The 15,158-nt window shown below is 48.7% G+C and overlaps 1 protein-coding gene across 1 annotated transcript in view; it reads left to right on the top strand.

Moving 5' to 3' along the window:
* Nucleotides 1-10,838: 10,838 nt before the first annotated feature.
* LOC139372563 (tripartite motif-containing protein 46-like) overlaps nucleotides 10,839-15,158 on the top strand; it is a 28,973-nt gene continuing 24,653 nt past the window's right edge. The window contains exon 1 of the mRNA XM_071112303.1: nucleotides 10,839-10,983. Coding sequence (XP_070968404.1) covers nucleotides 10,969-10,983 — 15 coding nt within the window. The 5' untranslated portion in view covers nucleotides 10,839-10,968. The remainder of the gene's footprint in view (nucleotides 10,984-15,158) is intronic.

Below are 15,158 nucleotides of genomic sequence, written 5' to 3'. Positions count from 1 at the left end.
CTGCGCAACAGCTTTTTCTAAAATCTTTGAGAGGAATGGGAGATTCGATATAGGCCGATAGTTTTTTTATATTTACTGGGTCAAGGTTTGGTTTTTTCAAGAGAGGCTTTATTACTGACACTTTTAGTGAGTTTGGTACACATCCGGTGGATAGAGAGACTTTTATTATGTTCAACATAGGAGGTCCAAGCACAGGAAGCAGTTCTTTCAGTAGTTTAGTTGGAATAGGGTCCAGTATGCAGCTTGAAGGTTTAGAGGCCATGATTATTTTCATCATTGTGTCAAGAGATATAGTACTAAAACACTTGAGCGTCTCTCTTGATCCTAGGTCCTGGCAGAGTTGTGCAGACTCAGGACAACTGAGCTTTGGAGGAATACGCAGATTTAAAGAGGAGTCCGTAATTTGCTTTCTAATGATCATGATCTTTTCTTCAAAGAAGCTCATGAATTTATTGCTGCTGAAGTGAAAGCCATCCTCTCTTGGGGAGTGCTGCTTTTTAGTTAGCTTTGCGACAGTATCAAAAAGACATTTCGGATTTGTCATGCATAGATGTAATAGGTGGCAGGGAAGTCAGGCGCAGGAGAGTCAAATTGAGTGTAAAATGGAGTCTTTTAATAAAGTCCACGGAGTATGCTCCATAACACTAAATGTACATAAACATGGGTACAAGGACCCGACGCACACCTATACAACAATCACACTACACTGACAATAAAACAATCTCTGACAAAGACATGAGGGGAAACAGAGGGTTAAATACACAACAGGTAATGAATGGGATTGAAAACAGGTGTATGGGAAGACAAGACAAAACCAATGGAAAATGAAAAAAGGATCAATGATGGCTAGAAGACCGGTGACGTCGAACGCCGAGCACCGCCCGAACAAGGAGAGGCAACGACTTCGGCAGCAGTCGTGACAGTACCCCCCCCCCTGACGCGCGGCTCCAGCTGCGCGTCGACACCGGCCTCGGGGACGACCCGGAAGGCGAGGTGCAGGGCGATCCGGATGGAGACGGTGGAATTCTGATAACATGGAAGGATCTAACACGTCCTCCACCGGAACCCAGCATCTCTCCTCCGGCCCGTACCCCTCCCAGTCCACGAGGTACTGAAGGCCCCTCGCCCGACGTCTCGAATCCAAAATGGATCGAACAGAGTACGCCGGAACCCCCTCGATGTCTAGAGGAGGCGGAGGAACATTACGCACTTCAGCCTCCTGGAGCGGGCCAGCCACCATCGGCCTGAGGAGAGACACATGGAACGAGGGGTTAATACGGTAATGAGTGGGTAGTTGTAACCTATAACATACCTCGTTCACTCTCCTCAGGACTTTAAACGGCCCCACAAACCGCGGACCCAGCTTCCGGCAGAGAAGGCGAAGGGGCAGGTTTCGGGTCGAGAGCCAGACCCTGTCCCCTGGTGCGAACACTGGGGCCTCACTGCGGCGACGGTCTGCGCCAATTTTCTGGCGCCTTATGGCACGCTGAAGGTGGACGTGGGCTGCCTCCCAGGTCTGCTCAGCGTGCCGAAACCAATTGTCCACCGCAGGGGCCTCGGTCTGGCTCTGATGCCAAGGAGCCAGAACCGGCTGATACCCTAATACACATTGAAAGGGAGTAAGGTTAGTGGAGGAGTGACGTAGCGAGTTCTGAGCCATCTCTGCCCAGGGCACGAACTTCGCCCACTCCCCCGGCCGATCCTGGCAATAAGACCGCAGAAACCTACCCACATCCTGGTTAACTCTCTCCACCTGCCCATTACTCTCGGGGTGAAAACCTGAGGTAAGACTAACCGAGATCCCCAGACGCTCCATGAACGCCTTCCAGACCCTTGATGTGAACTGGGGACCCCGATCAGACACTATATCCTCAGGCACCCCATAGTGCCGGAAAACGTGTGTAAACAGGGCCTCTGCAGTTTGTAAGGCCGTAGGGAGACCGGGCAAAGGGAGGAGACGACAGGACTTAGAAAACCGATCCACAACGACCAGGATCGTGGTGTAACCCTGTGAAGGTGGAAGATCGGTCAAAAAATCCACCGACAGGTGTGACCACGGCCGTTGAGGAACGGGTAGAGGTTGTAGCTTACCTCTGGGCAGGTGTCTAGGAGCCTTGCACTGGGCGCACACCGAGCAGGAAGAAACATAAATCCTCACGTCCTTAGCTAAAGTGGGCCACCAGTATCTCCCGTCAAGACAGCGCATCGTCCGACCTATCCCAGGATGACCAGAGGAGGGTGACGTGTGAGCCCAATATATCAATCGGTCGCGTACAGCAGACGGAACGTACAGACGACCAGCTGGACACTCAGGGGGAGAAGGCTCTGCACGTGACGCCCGCTCAATGTCCGCGTCCAGCTCCCACACTACTGGCGCCACCAAACACGAAGCTGGGAGTATGGGAGTGGGATCCATGGACCGCTCCTCTGTGTCATACAGCCGAGACAATGCGTCTGCCTTAACGTTCTGGGAGCCTGGTCTGTAAGAAAGAGTAAACACAAAACGAGTGAAAAACATGGCCCACCTTGCCTGGCGAGGATTCAATCTCTTTGCCTGCCGGATATACTCCAGATTGCGGTGGTCAGTCCAGATGAGAAAAGGGTGTTTAGCCCCCTCAAGCCAATGCCTCCACACCTTCAAAGCTTCTACAACAGCTAACAGCTCCCGGTTCCCCACATCATAGTTTCGCTCCGCCGGGCTGAGCCTCTTAGAAAAGAAAGCACAGGGGCGAAGCTTCAGTGGCGTACCCGAACGCTGAGAGAGCACTGCTCCTATCCCAGCTTCGGATGCGTCCACCTCCACTATGAATGGCAAAGAGGGATCCGGATGAGCCAGCACAGGCGCAGAAGTAAACAGAGTCTTCAGGTGCTCAAAAGCCCTGTTCGCCTCAGCCGACCACTGCAAGCGCACCGGGCCCCCCTTTAGCAGTGAGGTAATGGGAGCTGCCACCTGACCAAAACCCCGGATAAACCTCCGGTAGTAATTGGAAAACCCCAAAAAACGCTGCAACTCCTTTACCGTGGTTGGAGTCGGCCAATTACGCACGGCTGTAATGCGGTCGCTCTCCATCTCCACTCCTGAAGTGGAAATCCGATGCCCTAGGAAGGAGATGGATTGTTGGAAAAACAAGCATTTCTCAGACTTGACATATAGATCATGCTCCAACAGGCGACCAAGCACCCTGCGCACCAGGGACACATGCTCGGCGCGTGTAGCAGAGTATATCAGAATATCATCGATATACACCACTACACCCTGCCCGTGCAGGTCCCTGAAGATCTCATCTACAAATGATTGGAAAACTGATGGAGCATTCATCAACCCATATGGCATGACCAGGTACTCATAATGACCTGAGGTGGTGCTAAATGCCGTCTTCCACTCATCACCCTTCTTAATACGCACCAGATTGTACGCACTCCTGAGATCCAATTTTGTGAAAAAACGTGCCCCGTGCATTAACTCAATAATCGTATTGATCAGAGGTAGCGGGTAACTATATTTCACTGTGATTTTATTAAGACCTCGATAATCAACGCACGGGCGTAAACCGCCATCCTTTTTTTTCACAAAAAATAAACTCGAAGAGACGGGTGAAATGGATGGCTGAATGAACCCCTGATGCAGGGATTCAGAGATATATGTCTCCATAGCCTCCGTCTCCGCTTGCGACAGGGGATACACGTGACTCTTGGGATATGCAGCGTCTACCAGGAGATCTATCGCACAATCCCCCAGTCGATGGGGTGGTAATTGAGTCGCCTTCTTTTTACAGAAGGCGAGAGCCAAATCGGCATATTCGGGGGGAATGCGCACGGTGGAGACCTGGTCTGGACTTTCCACCGTAGTAGCACCAACGGAAACCCCTAAACACCTACCTGAGCATTCTCGCGACCACCCTGTGAGAGCCCTCTGTGGCCAAGAAACAGTGGGGTTATGACAAACTAACCAGGGTAGGCCTAGCACCACAGAATACGCAGGAGAATCAATAAGGAAAAGACTAATCTTCTCCTTGTGACCCTCCTGCGTTATCATACACAAAGGTGCGGTTACCTCCCTGATAAACCCTGACCCTAATGGTCGACTATCTAAGGCATGAATAGGGAAAGGCATATCCACAGGAACAATAGGGATCCCTAAACTATGAGCTAGACTTTTATTAATGAAATTCCCAGCCTCACCCGAATCTACTAGCGCCTTATACTGGGAATGCAGTGAAAAGTCAGGAAAAGAGACAGAGACAAACATTAGTGCAGCAGAGGGCTCTGGATGAGAATGGTGCCTACTCACCTGGGGTGACGCCAGAATGCCCTGCCTGCCCTCTCTATTCCCAGAGGAACCAACCCGGCACCGACCAGCAGTGTGCTCTCTGCGACCTTGAATGGTGCTCGAGCGGGAACCCCCTCCGGTCTCCCTGCGCACCATCCCTCCCAATTCCATAGGTTCGGGAGAGAGGGTGCGGGAGGATGGAACAACCAGACCCCGATCTAGACGTCCACGAGTAGCCAGCATGTTGTCCAGCCTGATGGACATGTCCACCAGCTGGTCGAAGGTGAGGGTGGTGTCTCTACAGGCCAGCTCCCGACGGACGTCCTCGCGTAGACTACAACGGTAATGGTCGATCAGGGCCCTGTCGCTCCATCCAGCGCCGGCAGCCAAGGTCCTAAACTCCAAAGCAAAATCCTGTGCACTCCTCGTCTCCTGCCTCAGATGATAGAGAAGCTCACCCGCTGCTTTGCCTTCAGGTGGGTGATCGAATACTATCCGGAATTGGCGGGTGAACTCCTCAAAATGGTCCAGCGCCGCATCCTCCCTACTACACACAGCGCTGGCCCATTCCAGGGCTTTCCCGGTGAGGCATGAGACGAGGGCGTAACTCTTCTCACGGTCAGATGGTACTGGGGAGGCCGTGGCTAGATACAAGTTCAGTTTAAGGAGGAAACCCTGGCAGCCGGCAGTATCTCCGTTGTATCCCGTAGGTAGGGATAAATGGATCCTCGATTCCGGAGAGGAAAAATTGTTCACGGGAGATTCCGGTTGTGGTGGTGGTGGCGCTGGAGAAACTCCCTGTCTCTCCCAGCGATCCATTTTCATGGCAATGTGATCCATGACGGAGCTGATAACGTCAAGCTCCCTAGCTTGTTCCTGAACGCGTTCCTCCAGCTCCATGGGCATAGTGTCCTCTCCTGCTGACTTCATATATTGGTCAGAGATTCTGTCATGCATAGATGTAATAGGTGGCAGGGAAGTCAGGCGCAGGAGAGTCAAATTGAGTGTAAAATGGAGTCTTTTAATAAAGTCCACGGAGTATGCTCCATAACACTAAATGTACATAAACATGGGTACAAGGACCCGACGCACACCTATACAACAATCACACTACACTGACAATAAAACAATCTCTGACAAAGACATGAGGGGAAACAGAGGGTTAAATACACAACAGGTAATGAATGGGATTGAAAACAGGTGTATGGGAAGACAAGACAAAACCAATGGAAAATGAAAAAAGGATCAATGATGGCTAGAAGACCGGTGACGTCGAACGCCGAGCACCGCCCGAACAAGGAGAGGCAACGACTTCGGCAGCAGTCGTGACAGGATTGTTCTTCTTTTCCTCAATTAAGTTGGAAAAATAGGATGATCGAGCAGCAGTAAGGGCTCTTCGGTACTGCACGGTACTGTCTTTCCAAGCTAGTCGGAAGACTTCCAGTTTGGTGTAGCGCCATTTACGTTCCAATTTTCTGGAAGCTTACTTCAGAGCTCGGGTATTTTCTGTGTACCAGGGAGCTAGTTTCTTATGACAAATGTTTAAAGTTTTTAGGGGTGCAACTGCATCTAGGGTATTGCGCAAGGTTAAATTGAGTTCCTCAGTTAGGTGGTTAATGTAACGGTTTTCTATATGAGAAGGAGAGTCGTACCAAAATGCGGCGTGTAGATTGCGATCCATGTTTATTGTGACTATAGCAACACGAATCTAAATACAAACAGTGCAAAATAATAAACGTAATGAAAACCGAAACAGCCTAAACTGGTGCAAACTAACACTAAGGACAGGAACAATCACCCACAAACAAACAGTGAAACCCAGGCTACCTAAGTATGATTCTCAATCAGAGACAACTAATGACACCTGCCTCTGATTGAGAACCATACTAGGCCGAAAACATAGAACTGCCCCAAAACATAGAAAAACAAACATAGACTGCCCACCCAACTCACGCCCTGACCATACTAAATAAATGCAAAACAAAGGAAATAGAGGTCAGAACGTGACAGTACCCCCCCCCAAAGGTGCGGACTCCGGCCGCAAAACCTTGACCTATAGGGGAGGGTCTGGGTGGGCGTCTGTCCGCGGTGGCGGCTCTGGCGCGGGATGCGGACCCCACTTCGCCATTGTCTTAGTCCGCCTTATTGTCCGCCTCCGTGGCTTACTCACCATGCCCACCCCTCTCAATGACCCCACTGGACAGAGGGGCTGCTTGGGACAGAGGTGAAGCAGCTGCTCGGGACAGAGGGGCGGCAGCTGCTCGGGACAGAGGGGCGGCAGCAGCTCGGGACAGAGGGGCGGCAGCTGCTCGGGACCGAGGGGCGGCAGCAGCTCGGGACAGAGGGGCGGCAGCAGCTCGGGACAGAGGGGCAGCTGCTCGGGACAGAGGGGCAGCTGCTCCGGGCGGAGGGGCTCTAGCGGCCCCTGGCTGACTGGCGGCACTGGCGGCCCCTGGCTGACTGGCGGCCCCTGGCTGACTGGCGGCACTGGCGGCCCCTGGTTGACTGGCGGCACTGGCGGCCCCTGGCTGACTGGCGGCACTGGCGGCCCCTGGCTGACGGGCGGCACTGGCGGCCCCTGGTTGACTGGCGGCACTGGCGGCCCCTGGTTGACTGGCGGCACTGGCGGCCCCTGGCTGACTGGCGGCACTGGCGGCCCCTGGCTGACGGGCGGCACTGGCGGCCCCTGGCTGACGGGCGGCACTGGCGGCTCCTGGCAGACGGGCGGCACTGGCGGCGCTGGGCAGACGGGCGGCACTGGCGGCGCTGGGCAGACGGGCGGCGCTGGCGGCGTTGGGCAGACGGGCGGCGCTGGCGCTGGGCAGACGGGAAGCTCAGATGGCGCTGGGCAGACGGGAAGCTCCGGCAACGCTGGGCTGAGTAGCTCTCCTAGCGCCGAACAGGCGGGAGACTCCGGCAGCGGCGCCGGACAGGCGGGAGGCTCCGGCAGAGGCGCCGGACAGGCGGGAGGCTCCGGCAGAGGCGCCGGACAGGCGGGAGGCTCCGGCAGAGGCGCCGGACAGGCGGGAGGCTCCGGCAGCGGCGCCGGACAGGCGGGAGGCTCCGGCAGAGGCGCCGGACAGACGGGAGACTCCGGCAGCGCTGGAGAGGAGGAAGGCTCTGGTAGCGCCGGAGAGGCGGGAGGCTCCGGCAGAGGCGCCGGACAGGCGGGAGGCTCCGGACAGGCGGGAGGCTCCGGCAGAGGCGCCGGACAGGCGGGAGGCTCCGGCAGTGCTGGACAGGCGAGGCGCACTGTAGGCCTGATGCGTGGTGCTGGCACTGGTGGTACTGGGCCGAGGACACGCACAGGAAGCCTTGTGCGGGGAGCTGCTACCGGAGGGCTGGGGTGTGGAGGTGGTACTGGAAAGACCGGACCGTGCAGGCGCACTGGAGCTCTTGAGCACCGAGCCTGCCCAACCTTACCTGGTTGAATGCTCACGGTCGCCCTGCCAGTGCGGCGTGGTGGAATAGCCCGCACTGGGCTATGCAGGCGAACCGGAGACACCGAGCGCAAGGCTGGTGCCATGTAAGCCGGCCCAAGGAGAAGCACTGGGGACCAGCTGCGTAGAGCCGGCTTCATGGCATCAGGCTCGACGCTCAATCTAGCCCGGCCGACACGCGGAGCTGGAATATACCGCACCGGGCTATGCACCCGCACTGGAGACACCGTGCGCACCACTGCATAACACGGTGCCTGTCCGGTCTCTCTAGCCCCCCGGTAAGCACAGGGAGTCTGCCCAGGTCTCCTACCTGGCGTAGCCATACTCCCTGTTAGCCCCCCCCCAAGAAATTTTTGGGGCTGCCTCTCGGGCTTCCTTCCGCGCCGCCGTGCCTGCTTCGCCAACTCCATTCTCTGATAACCTTCCGCGCACTGCTCCATCGAATCCCAGGCGGGCTCCGGCACTCTCCCTGGGTCGGCCGCCCACCTGTCGATCTCCTCCCAAGTAGTATACTCCATGCCATTGCTGTCCATAACGTCCTCCTTTCGCTGCTGCCTGTTAACACGCTGCTCGGTCCGAGTGTGGTGGGTGATTCTGTAACGGTTTTCTATATGAGAAGGAGAGTCGGACCAAAATGCGGCGTGTAGATTGCGATCCATGTTTATTGTGACTATAGCAACACGAATCTAAATACAAACAGTGCAAAATAATAAACGTAATGAAAACCGAAACAGCCTAAACTGGTGCAAACTAACACTAAGGACAGGAACAATCACCCACAAACAAACAGTGAAACCCAGGCTACCTAAGTATGATTCTCAATCAGAGACAACTAATGACACCTGCCTCTGATTGAGAACCATACTAGGCCGAAAACATAGAACTGCCCCAAAACATAGAAAAACAAACATAGACTGCCCACCCAACTCACGCCCTGACCATACTAAATAAATGCAAAACAAAGGAAATAGAGGTCAGAACGTGACAGTTAACTGATTTTTTTCCTCTAGGTAGGCAGAGGGAGGAGTCTGGAAGGGCATCAAGGAATCTTTGGGTTGTCTGAGAATTTATAGCACGATTTTTGATGCTCCTTGGTTGGGGTCTGAGCAGATTATTTGTTGCGATTGCAAACATAATAAAATGGTGGTCCGATAGTCCAGGAATATGAGGAACAAAACGTTAAGATCCACAACATTTATTCCATGGGACAAAACTAGGTCTAGAGTATGACTGTGGCAGTGAGTAGGTCCAGAGACATGTTGGACAAAACCCACAGAGTCGATGATGGCTCCGAAAGCCTTTTGGAGTGAGTCTGTGGACTTTTCCATGTGAATATTAAAATCACCAAAAATTAGAATATTATCTGCTATGACTACAAGGTCCGATAGGAATTCAGGGAACTCAGTGAGGAAGGCTGTATATGGCCCAGGAGGCCTGTAAACAGTAGCTATAATAAGTGATTGAGTAGGCTGTATAGATTTCATGACTAGAAGCTCAAAAGACGAAAACATATATTTTTTTGTAAATTGACACTTGCTATCGTAAATGTTAGCAACACCTCCGCCTTTGCGGGATGCACAGGGGATATGGTCACTAGTGTAACCAGGAGGTGAGGCCTCATTTAACACAGTAATTTCATCAGGCTTAAGCCATGTTTCAGTCAGGCCAATGACATCAAGATTATGATCCTTGATTAGTTCATTGATTATAACTGCCTTTGAAGTGAGGGATCTAACATTAAGTAGCCCTATTTTGAGATGTGAGATATCACAATCTCTTTCAATAATGTCAAGAATGGAGGAGCTCTTTATTCCAGTGAGATTGCTAAGGCGAACACCGCCATGTTTTGTTTTGCCCAACCTAGGTCAAGACACAGACACCATCTCAATGGGGATAGCTGAGCTGACTACACTGACTGTGCTAGTGGCAGACTCCACTAAGCTGGCTGCCTGGCCTGCACCGTATTTCATTGTGGAGCTAGAGGAGTTAGATCCCTGTCTATGTTGGTAGATAAGATGAGAGCACCCCTCCAGCTAGGATGGAGTATGTCACTCCTCAACAGGTCAGGCTTGGTCCTGTTTGTGGGTGAGTCCCAGAAAGAGGGACAATTGTCTAAAAAAAATCCTATATTTTGGGAGGGACAGAAAACAGTTTTCAACCAGCGATTGAGATGTGAGACTCTGCTGTAGAGCTCATCACTCACCCCAACTGGGAGGGGGCCAGAGGCAATTACTCAATGCCGACACATCGTTCTAGCTGATTTACAGCAGTTGAGCATTCCTACAGCATTTCCCTCCAGAAGCCATGACAAAGTTGTCCGTCTGTGGGGACTGTGCGAGGGGATTTATACTGCTATCTGTACTTACTGGTGGCACAGACGCTGTTTCATCCTTTCCTACACTTAAATTACCCTTGCCTAACGATTGCGTCTGAAGCAGGGCTTGCAGCACTTCTATCCTCGCCATAAGGCGATCGTTCTCCTGTATATTATGAGTACAGCGACTGCAATTAGAAGGCATCATGTTAATGTTACTACTTAGCTTCGGCTGTTGGAGGTCCTGACGAACCATGTCCAGATAAAGCGTCCGGAGTGAAAAGGTTGAATGGGAAGAAAAAAAGGAATCCCAGCTGTGCTATAGATGTCCCAGCTGTGCTAACTCATGTTCTCAAAAAAGGCCTTCAATATTGCTTTAGACACTAGTGTTCTTTTGTATTATGTTTATAAAGCAGTATAATGTTTTATGTAAAGTAGGCCTTTTCATTAATTTTCACATTTTTTGGGGTGGTCACTTTTTGGTAACAGGGTTTATTACGCATGCTCCGACTACTGTAGTCCTTTTCACCCGCCCCTTTATTACAGTGCATAGCAGAGACAGAAACCCCAGAATCGTGGCAGAATATCCGAGGTTGATGCGATTCGATAAAGGAAGGCTGAGAAATGTCTGGGCTGGGAGTAGTTTACCAAGCGAATAATCTGGCAGCATTTGGGATGGTGTGTGCATTTTCATGACCGTTTACATTTGTTTCGTTTAAATAAACGACCATTTTTCTATTGTTAACGTTTTTATGGGTTGTAGCCTCACGCGCCTGCGCCCAGTTCCAATAATCTTATTGTGGAAATGGTGAATCAGGATTTATGAATATCTATTTTGCAATTTTCGCCTTCATGGCACCTGTTGTTATTGTTATGATAACGGTAGCGGTATCATGTGTAATTCACCGAAGGAGGCACAGTCGGATTGAACGCTCACTTCTTCAATGATGGACGCTCTGGTTCGTATTAGTATGACTAGCCTGTGTGTGGTTGTGTCAGTGTATTGTTTGTGCTTACATGTTTTGTTGTTTCCCCGTTGTAGTCTCCTAATAGCCTGGGACATTTTATAGGTTAATGATGCAGACAGTAACCTAATTACTACTCTGATTCGCCCCAATTTGCACCTGTCCGACCACTCTTATTTCATAATAATTTCCTAAATTTAACAGGGCTCATTGTCACACATTAATATATAAAAAAAAGTGATGTAGACCTATCTATAGCATACGAATATATATATATTCCTATTCCACCCCATTCATCTACCTGGTCATGAATTCGTTATGTTGGCTAATAGTCTTCAACCTAGACCAAAAGGAAACAGAAAGGCCTATTTATGTTTTAAATAACACTGTAGCCTTTACCATACTTTCCCATTCAATTCACCTGTAAATATGTGGAAGCCTACCAAATGTATTGAATCACTCATAGGCCTATTATAGGCGTTACCCATTTTGGTGCACATTTTCTTTTAGAACTATAAGGTGCGCTCTAATGACCTGGTGATTTTTTTGTGGACAACAAACATGCGTTAAAGATGTAGACACTATGCTTATTCGAATGCAACACTTGACACGCTGGAAACAAACAAAGAAGCCGTGCAAATAAAATGCCACACGTTTTGTGCGAGCTTGTAGGATGTGCAGGTACCAGGGATGCGTGTTACCATGGAGACGGGATGCAGGCACGCGGTGCGGTCTTGTGCTGCATAGGGGGAGATCAAATAAAAACGAGGGTACCGAAAATCGCACAGCGCATAGGCTATTGTAGTTTTCAATGAAAACAATGAAAGACTGACAATCACTATTTTTAAGCACTATATCAACAGGAATTAAAAGGTAGTCTTTAAAATAATTAACATCTCACAAATCTCCCATGTCACACCTCCTTGTAGTTGGGCAGAAATTCCCCCGCTTTCAGTTTCTAGTGTCACCTCTCCGAGAGCACCGCTCCGATTACAGTGGAAGAAACAATCCTATCATGGCGCCTAGATTCCAGCTGAAGGTAAGAATTGCGCTGTATCACAACGCGTGTTCTGGAAACCAAGCCGGTGACAGATATTGCATTGCGAAGCAATTTGGGCTTTTAACATGGAATGCAGGTCCTATGTGGACAAATCATTTGTGGACGTCAGTGGATTGTAGCCAGTGTAGCATAACCTGGCTAGCATATTGCTCGAGTAGAACAAGAAAGAACAGGACGGAGTTGACATTGGTGAATGACATAGAGACAGTGTGACTCAAACCATATCGTGCTGGTAAATTATAAATGATCTTTCTTTGACCTTCAGATCTGCGTGTTTTGTGATGTGATGTGATGTGTGCGTGTGAAGGGCTTGGCTTCATATACATTATATTAAAAATATAACTTTTGGTGCATTTTCACAAAAGCACAAAAATCTAAACAGATCATGTTTCAAAACTCGAATCAATATTTTTTATTGACCAAGTACAACAAACGAATTCACAGTCACTTGTTCACTGCAACAAATCACTCGAATCACTCAATTTGGATGCATTTTCAATTTAAATGATCTGCTTTTCAAAATGCAACATTCACTTTAAGCCTACATTTGATATGATATTCTTATCATTTGTTAACACTACGATTAATCAAACTGCTCATAACTTAATTACTGAACTAAACTGATGTAGTGCCTAGTTAACATATATAGTTTGATAACTGTAAATATATATATTTTTACCTCATAAATGTATCAATTTGACATCAATTTAAGTTGGAAGGGAAAACTAAATCATACTGTATATGGATGTGATCATTCTCCAGAAGCCAGTGTGTTTCAATAGGGCAATGTGGAAAGAGTTACTCTTATGTGCTACCATTTGGAATTACAATGCACTGCTGAAATAGCTGGGTTGTATATAACCATATATTCCACTCATTATCTGAATTTCATTGATACGCTCACTGTAAGCTGATTCATTTTGTTGAGCAGAGAGATAGGAGATACTGCATAGAAACACATAGAAAAGGTGATCATGTAAAATGTTGCAAGGGGCAGAAATGACATACAACACCATAGTACATGTGACAATAAAACATGTTATTATTATTATTTTTTTTAAATTATACACCATATTTCTGATGATTTGTCCTACGTTTGTACTGTATAAGGATAATGAAAACATATGACTGACCTATTTCCCAACATGCTCACAATGTGTATATTGTATTGTTTTGCTGTTGGATTAAATAGTAGTTTAAATAACTAAGTGGCGAACCTGTCATTATCTGATGCATTGGTGATTTTGCATGAATGACTCGGGTGTGAAAGATATGTGCAACCCCAATGAATGCACAATCAAAAGTTATTTAAAAAGATAGGGGCCATTACAAGTGTTATCAGTTTAGAGTTTTGTACTTAGAGTTTTGAAAATAGACCACTTACAGTGCATTTGGAATGTATTCAGACCCCTTGACTTTTTCCACATTTTGTTACGTTACAGGCCTTTTCTAAAATAGATTAAATAAACATGTTTTTCCTCATCAATCTACACACAATACCCTATAATGACAAAGAGACAACAGGTTTTTAGAATTTTTTGCAAATATATTAAAAACAAACAGCAATACCCTAGTTACATAAGTATTCAGACCCTTTGGTATAAGACTCGAAATTGAGTTCAGGTGCATCCTGTTTCCATTGATCATCCTTGATGTTTCTGAAACTTGATTGGAGTCCACCTGTGGTAAATTCAATTGATTGGACATGATTTGGAAAGGCACACACCTGTCTATATAAGGTCCCACAGTTGACAGTGCATGTCAGAGCAAAAACCAAGCCATGAGGTTGAAGGAATTGTCCGTAGAGCTCAGAGACAGGCACAGATCTGGGGAATAGTACCAAAAAATGTCTGCAGCATTGAAGGTCCCCAAGAACACAGTGGCCACCATCATTCTTAAATGGAAGAAGTTTGGAAACACCAAGACTCTTCCTATAGCTGGCCACCTGGCCAAACTGATAAATTAGGGGAGAAGGGCCTTGGTCAGAGAGGTGACCAAGAACCCGATGGTCACTCTGGCAGAGCTCCAGAGTTCCTCTGTGGAGATGGGAGAAACTCCTAGAAGGACAAAAATCTCTGCAGCACACCACTAATCAGGCCTTTATGGTAGAGTGGCCAGACAGAAGCCACTCCTCAGTAAAAGCCACATGACAGCCCGCTTGGAGTTTGCCAGAGGCACCTAAAGGACTCTCAGACCATGAGAAACAAGATTTTTTGGTCTGATGAAACCAAGAATGGACTATTTGGCCTGAATGCCAAGCGTCACGTCTGGAGGAAACTGGGACCATCCCTACAGTGAAGCATGGTGATGGCAGCATCATGCTGTGGGGATGTTTTTCAATGACAGGAAGACTAGTCAGGTTCGAGGGAAAGATGAACAGAACAAAGTATAGAGAGATCCTTGATGAAACCTGCTCCAGAGCACTCATGACCTCAGACTGGGGCGTAGGTTCACCTTCCAACAGGACAACGACCCTAAGCACACAGCCAAGACAACACGTGAGTGGATTCGGAACAAGTCTCTTAGTGTCCTTGAGTGGCCCAGTCAGAGCCCAGGCTTGAACCCAATCTAACATTTCTGGAGAGACCTGAAAATAGCTGTGCAGCAACGCTCCCCATCCAGCCTGACAGAGCTTGAGAGGATCTGCAGAGAAGAATGGGTGAAACTGCCCAAATGCAGGTGTGCCAAGCTTGTAGCGTCATACCCCAGAAGACTTGAGTCTGTAATCGTTACGAAAGGTGCTTTAAACAAAGTACTGATAAAGAATCTGAATACTTATGTAAATGTAATATTTGTAATAAGTTTTTATTTTTAATAAATATGACAAAATGTCTAAAAACCTGTTTTGCTTTGTCATTATGGGGTATTGTGTGTAGATTGATGAGGGGGAAAAATGATGTATTCAATTTTAGAATAAGGCTGTAACGTAACAAAAAACAAAAGAACGACAGATTTGTACCTTGTCAGCTCAGGGATTTGAACTTGCAACCTTCCGGTTACTAGTCCAATGCTCTAACCACTAGGCTACCCTGATGCATCCTGCAACAGTTAGGCTACTGATTCTGCTACAGTTAACATGGTGATTTTATTAATTAATTAATTAATTTCA

This window comes from Oncorhynchus clarkii, chromosome 18 (genome assembly GCF_045791955.1).
Source record: "Oncorhynchus clarkii lewisi isolate Uvic-CL-2024 chromosome 18, UVic_Ocla_1.0, whole genome shotgun sequence".
Taxonomy (NCBI): Eukaryota; Metazoa; Chordata; class Actinopteri; order Salmoniformes; family Salmonidae; genus Oncorhynchus; species Oncorhynchus clarkii.
This window is presented reverse-complemented; position numbering and strand designations above follow the sequence as displayed.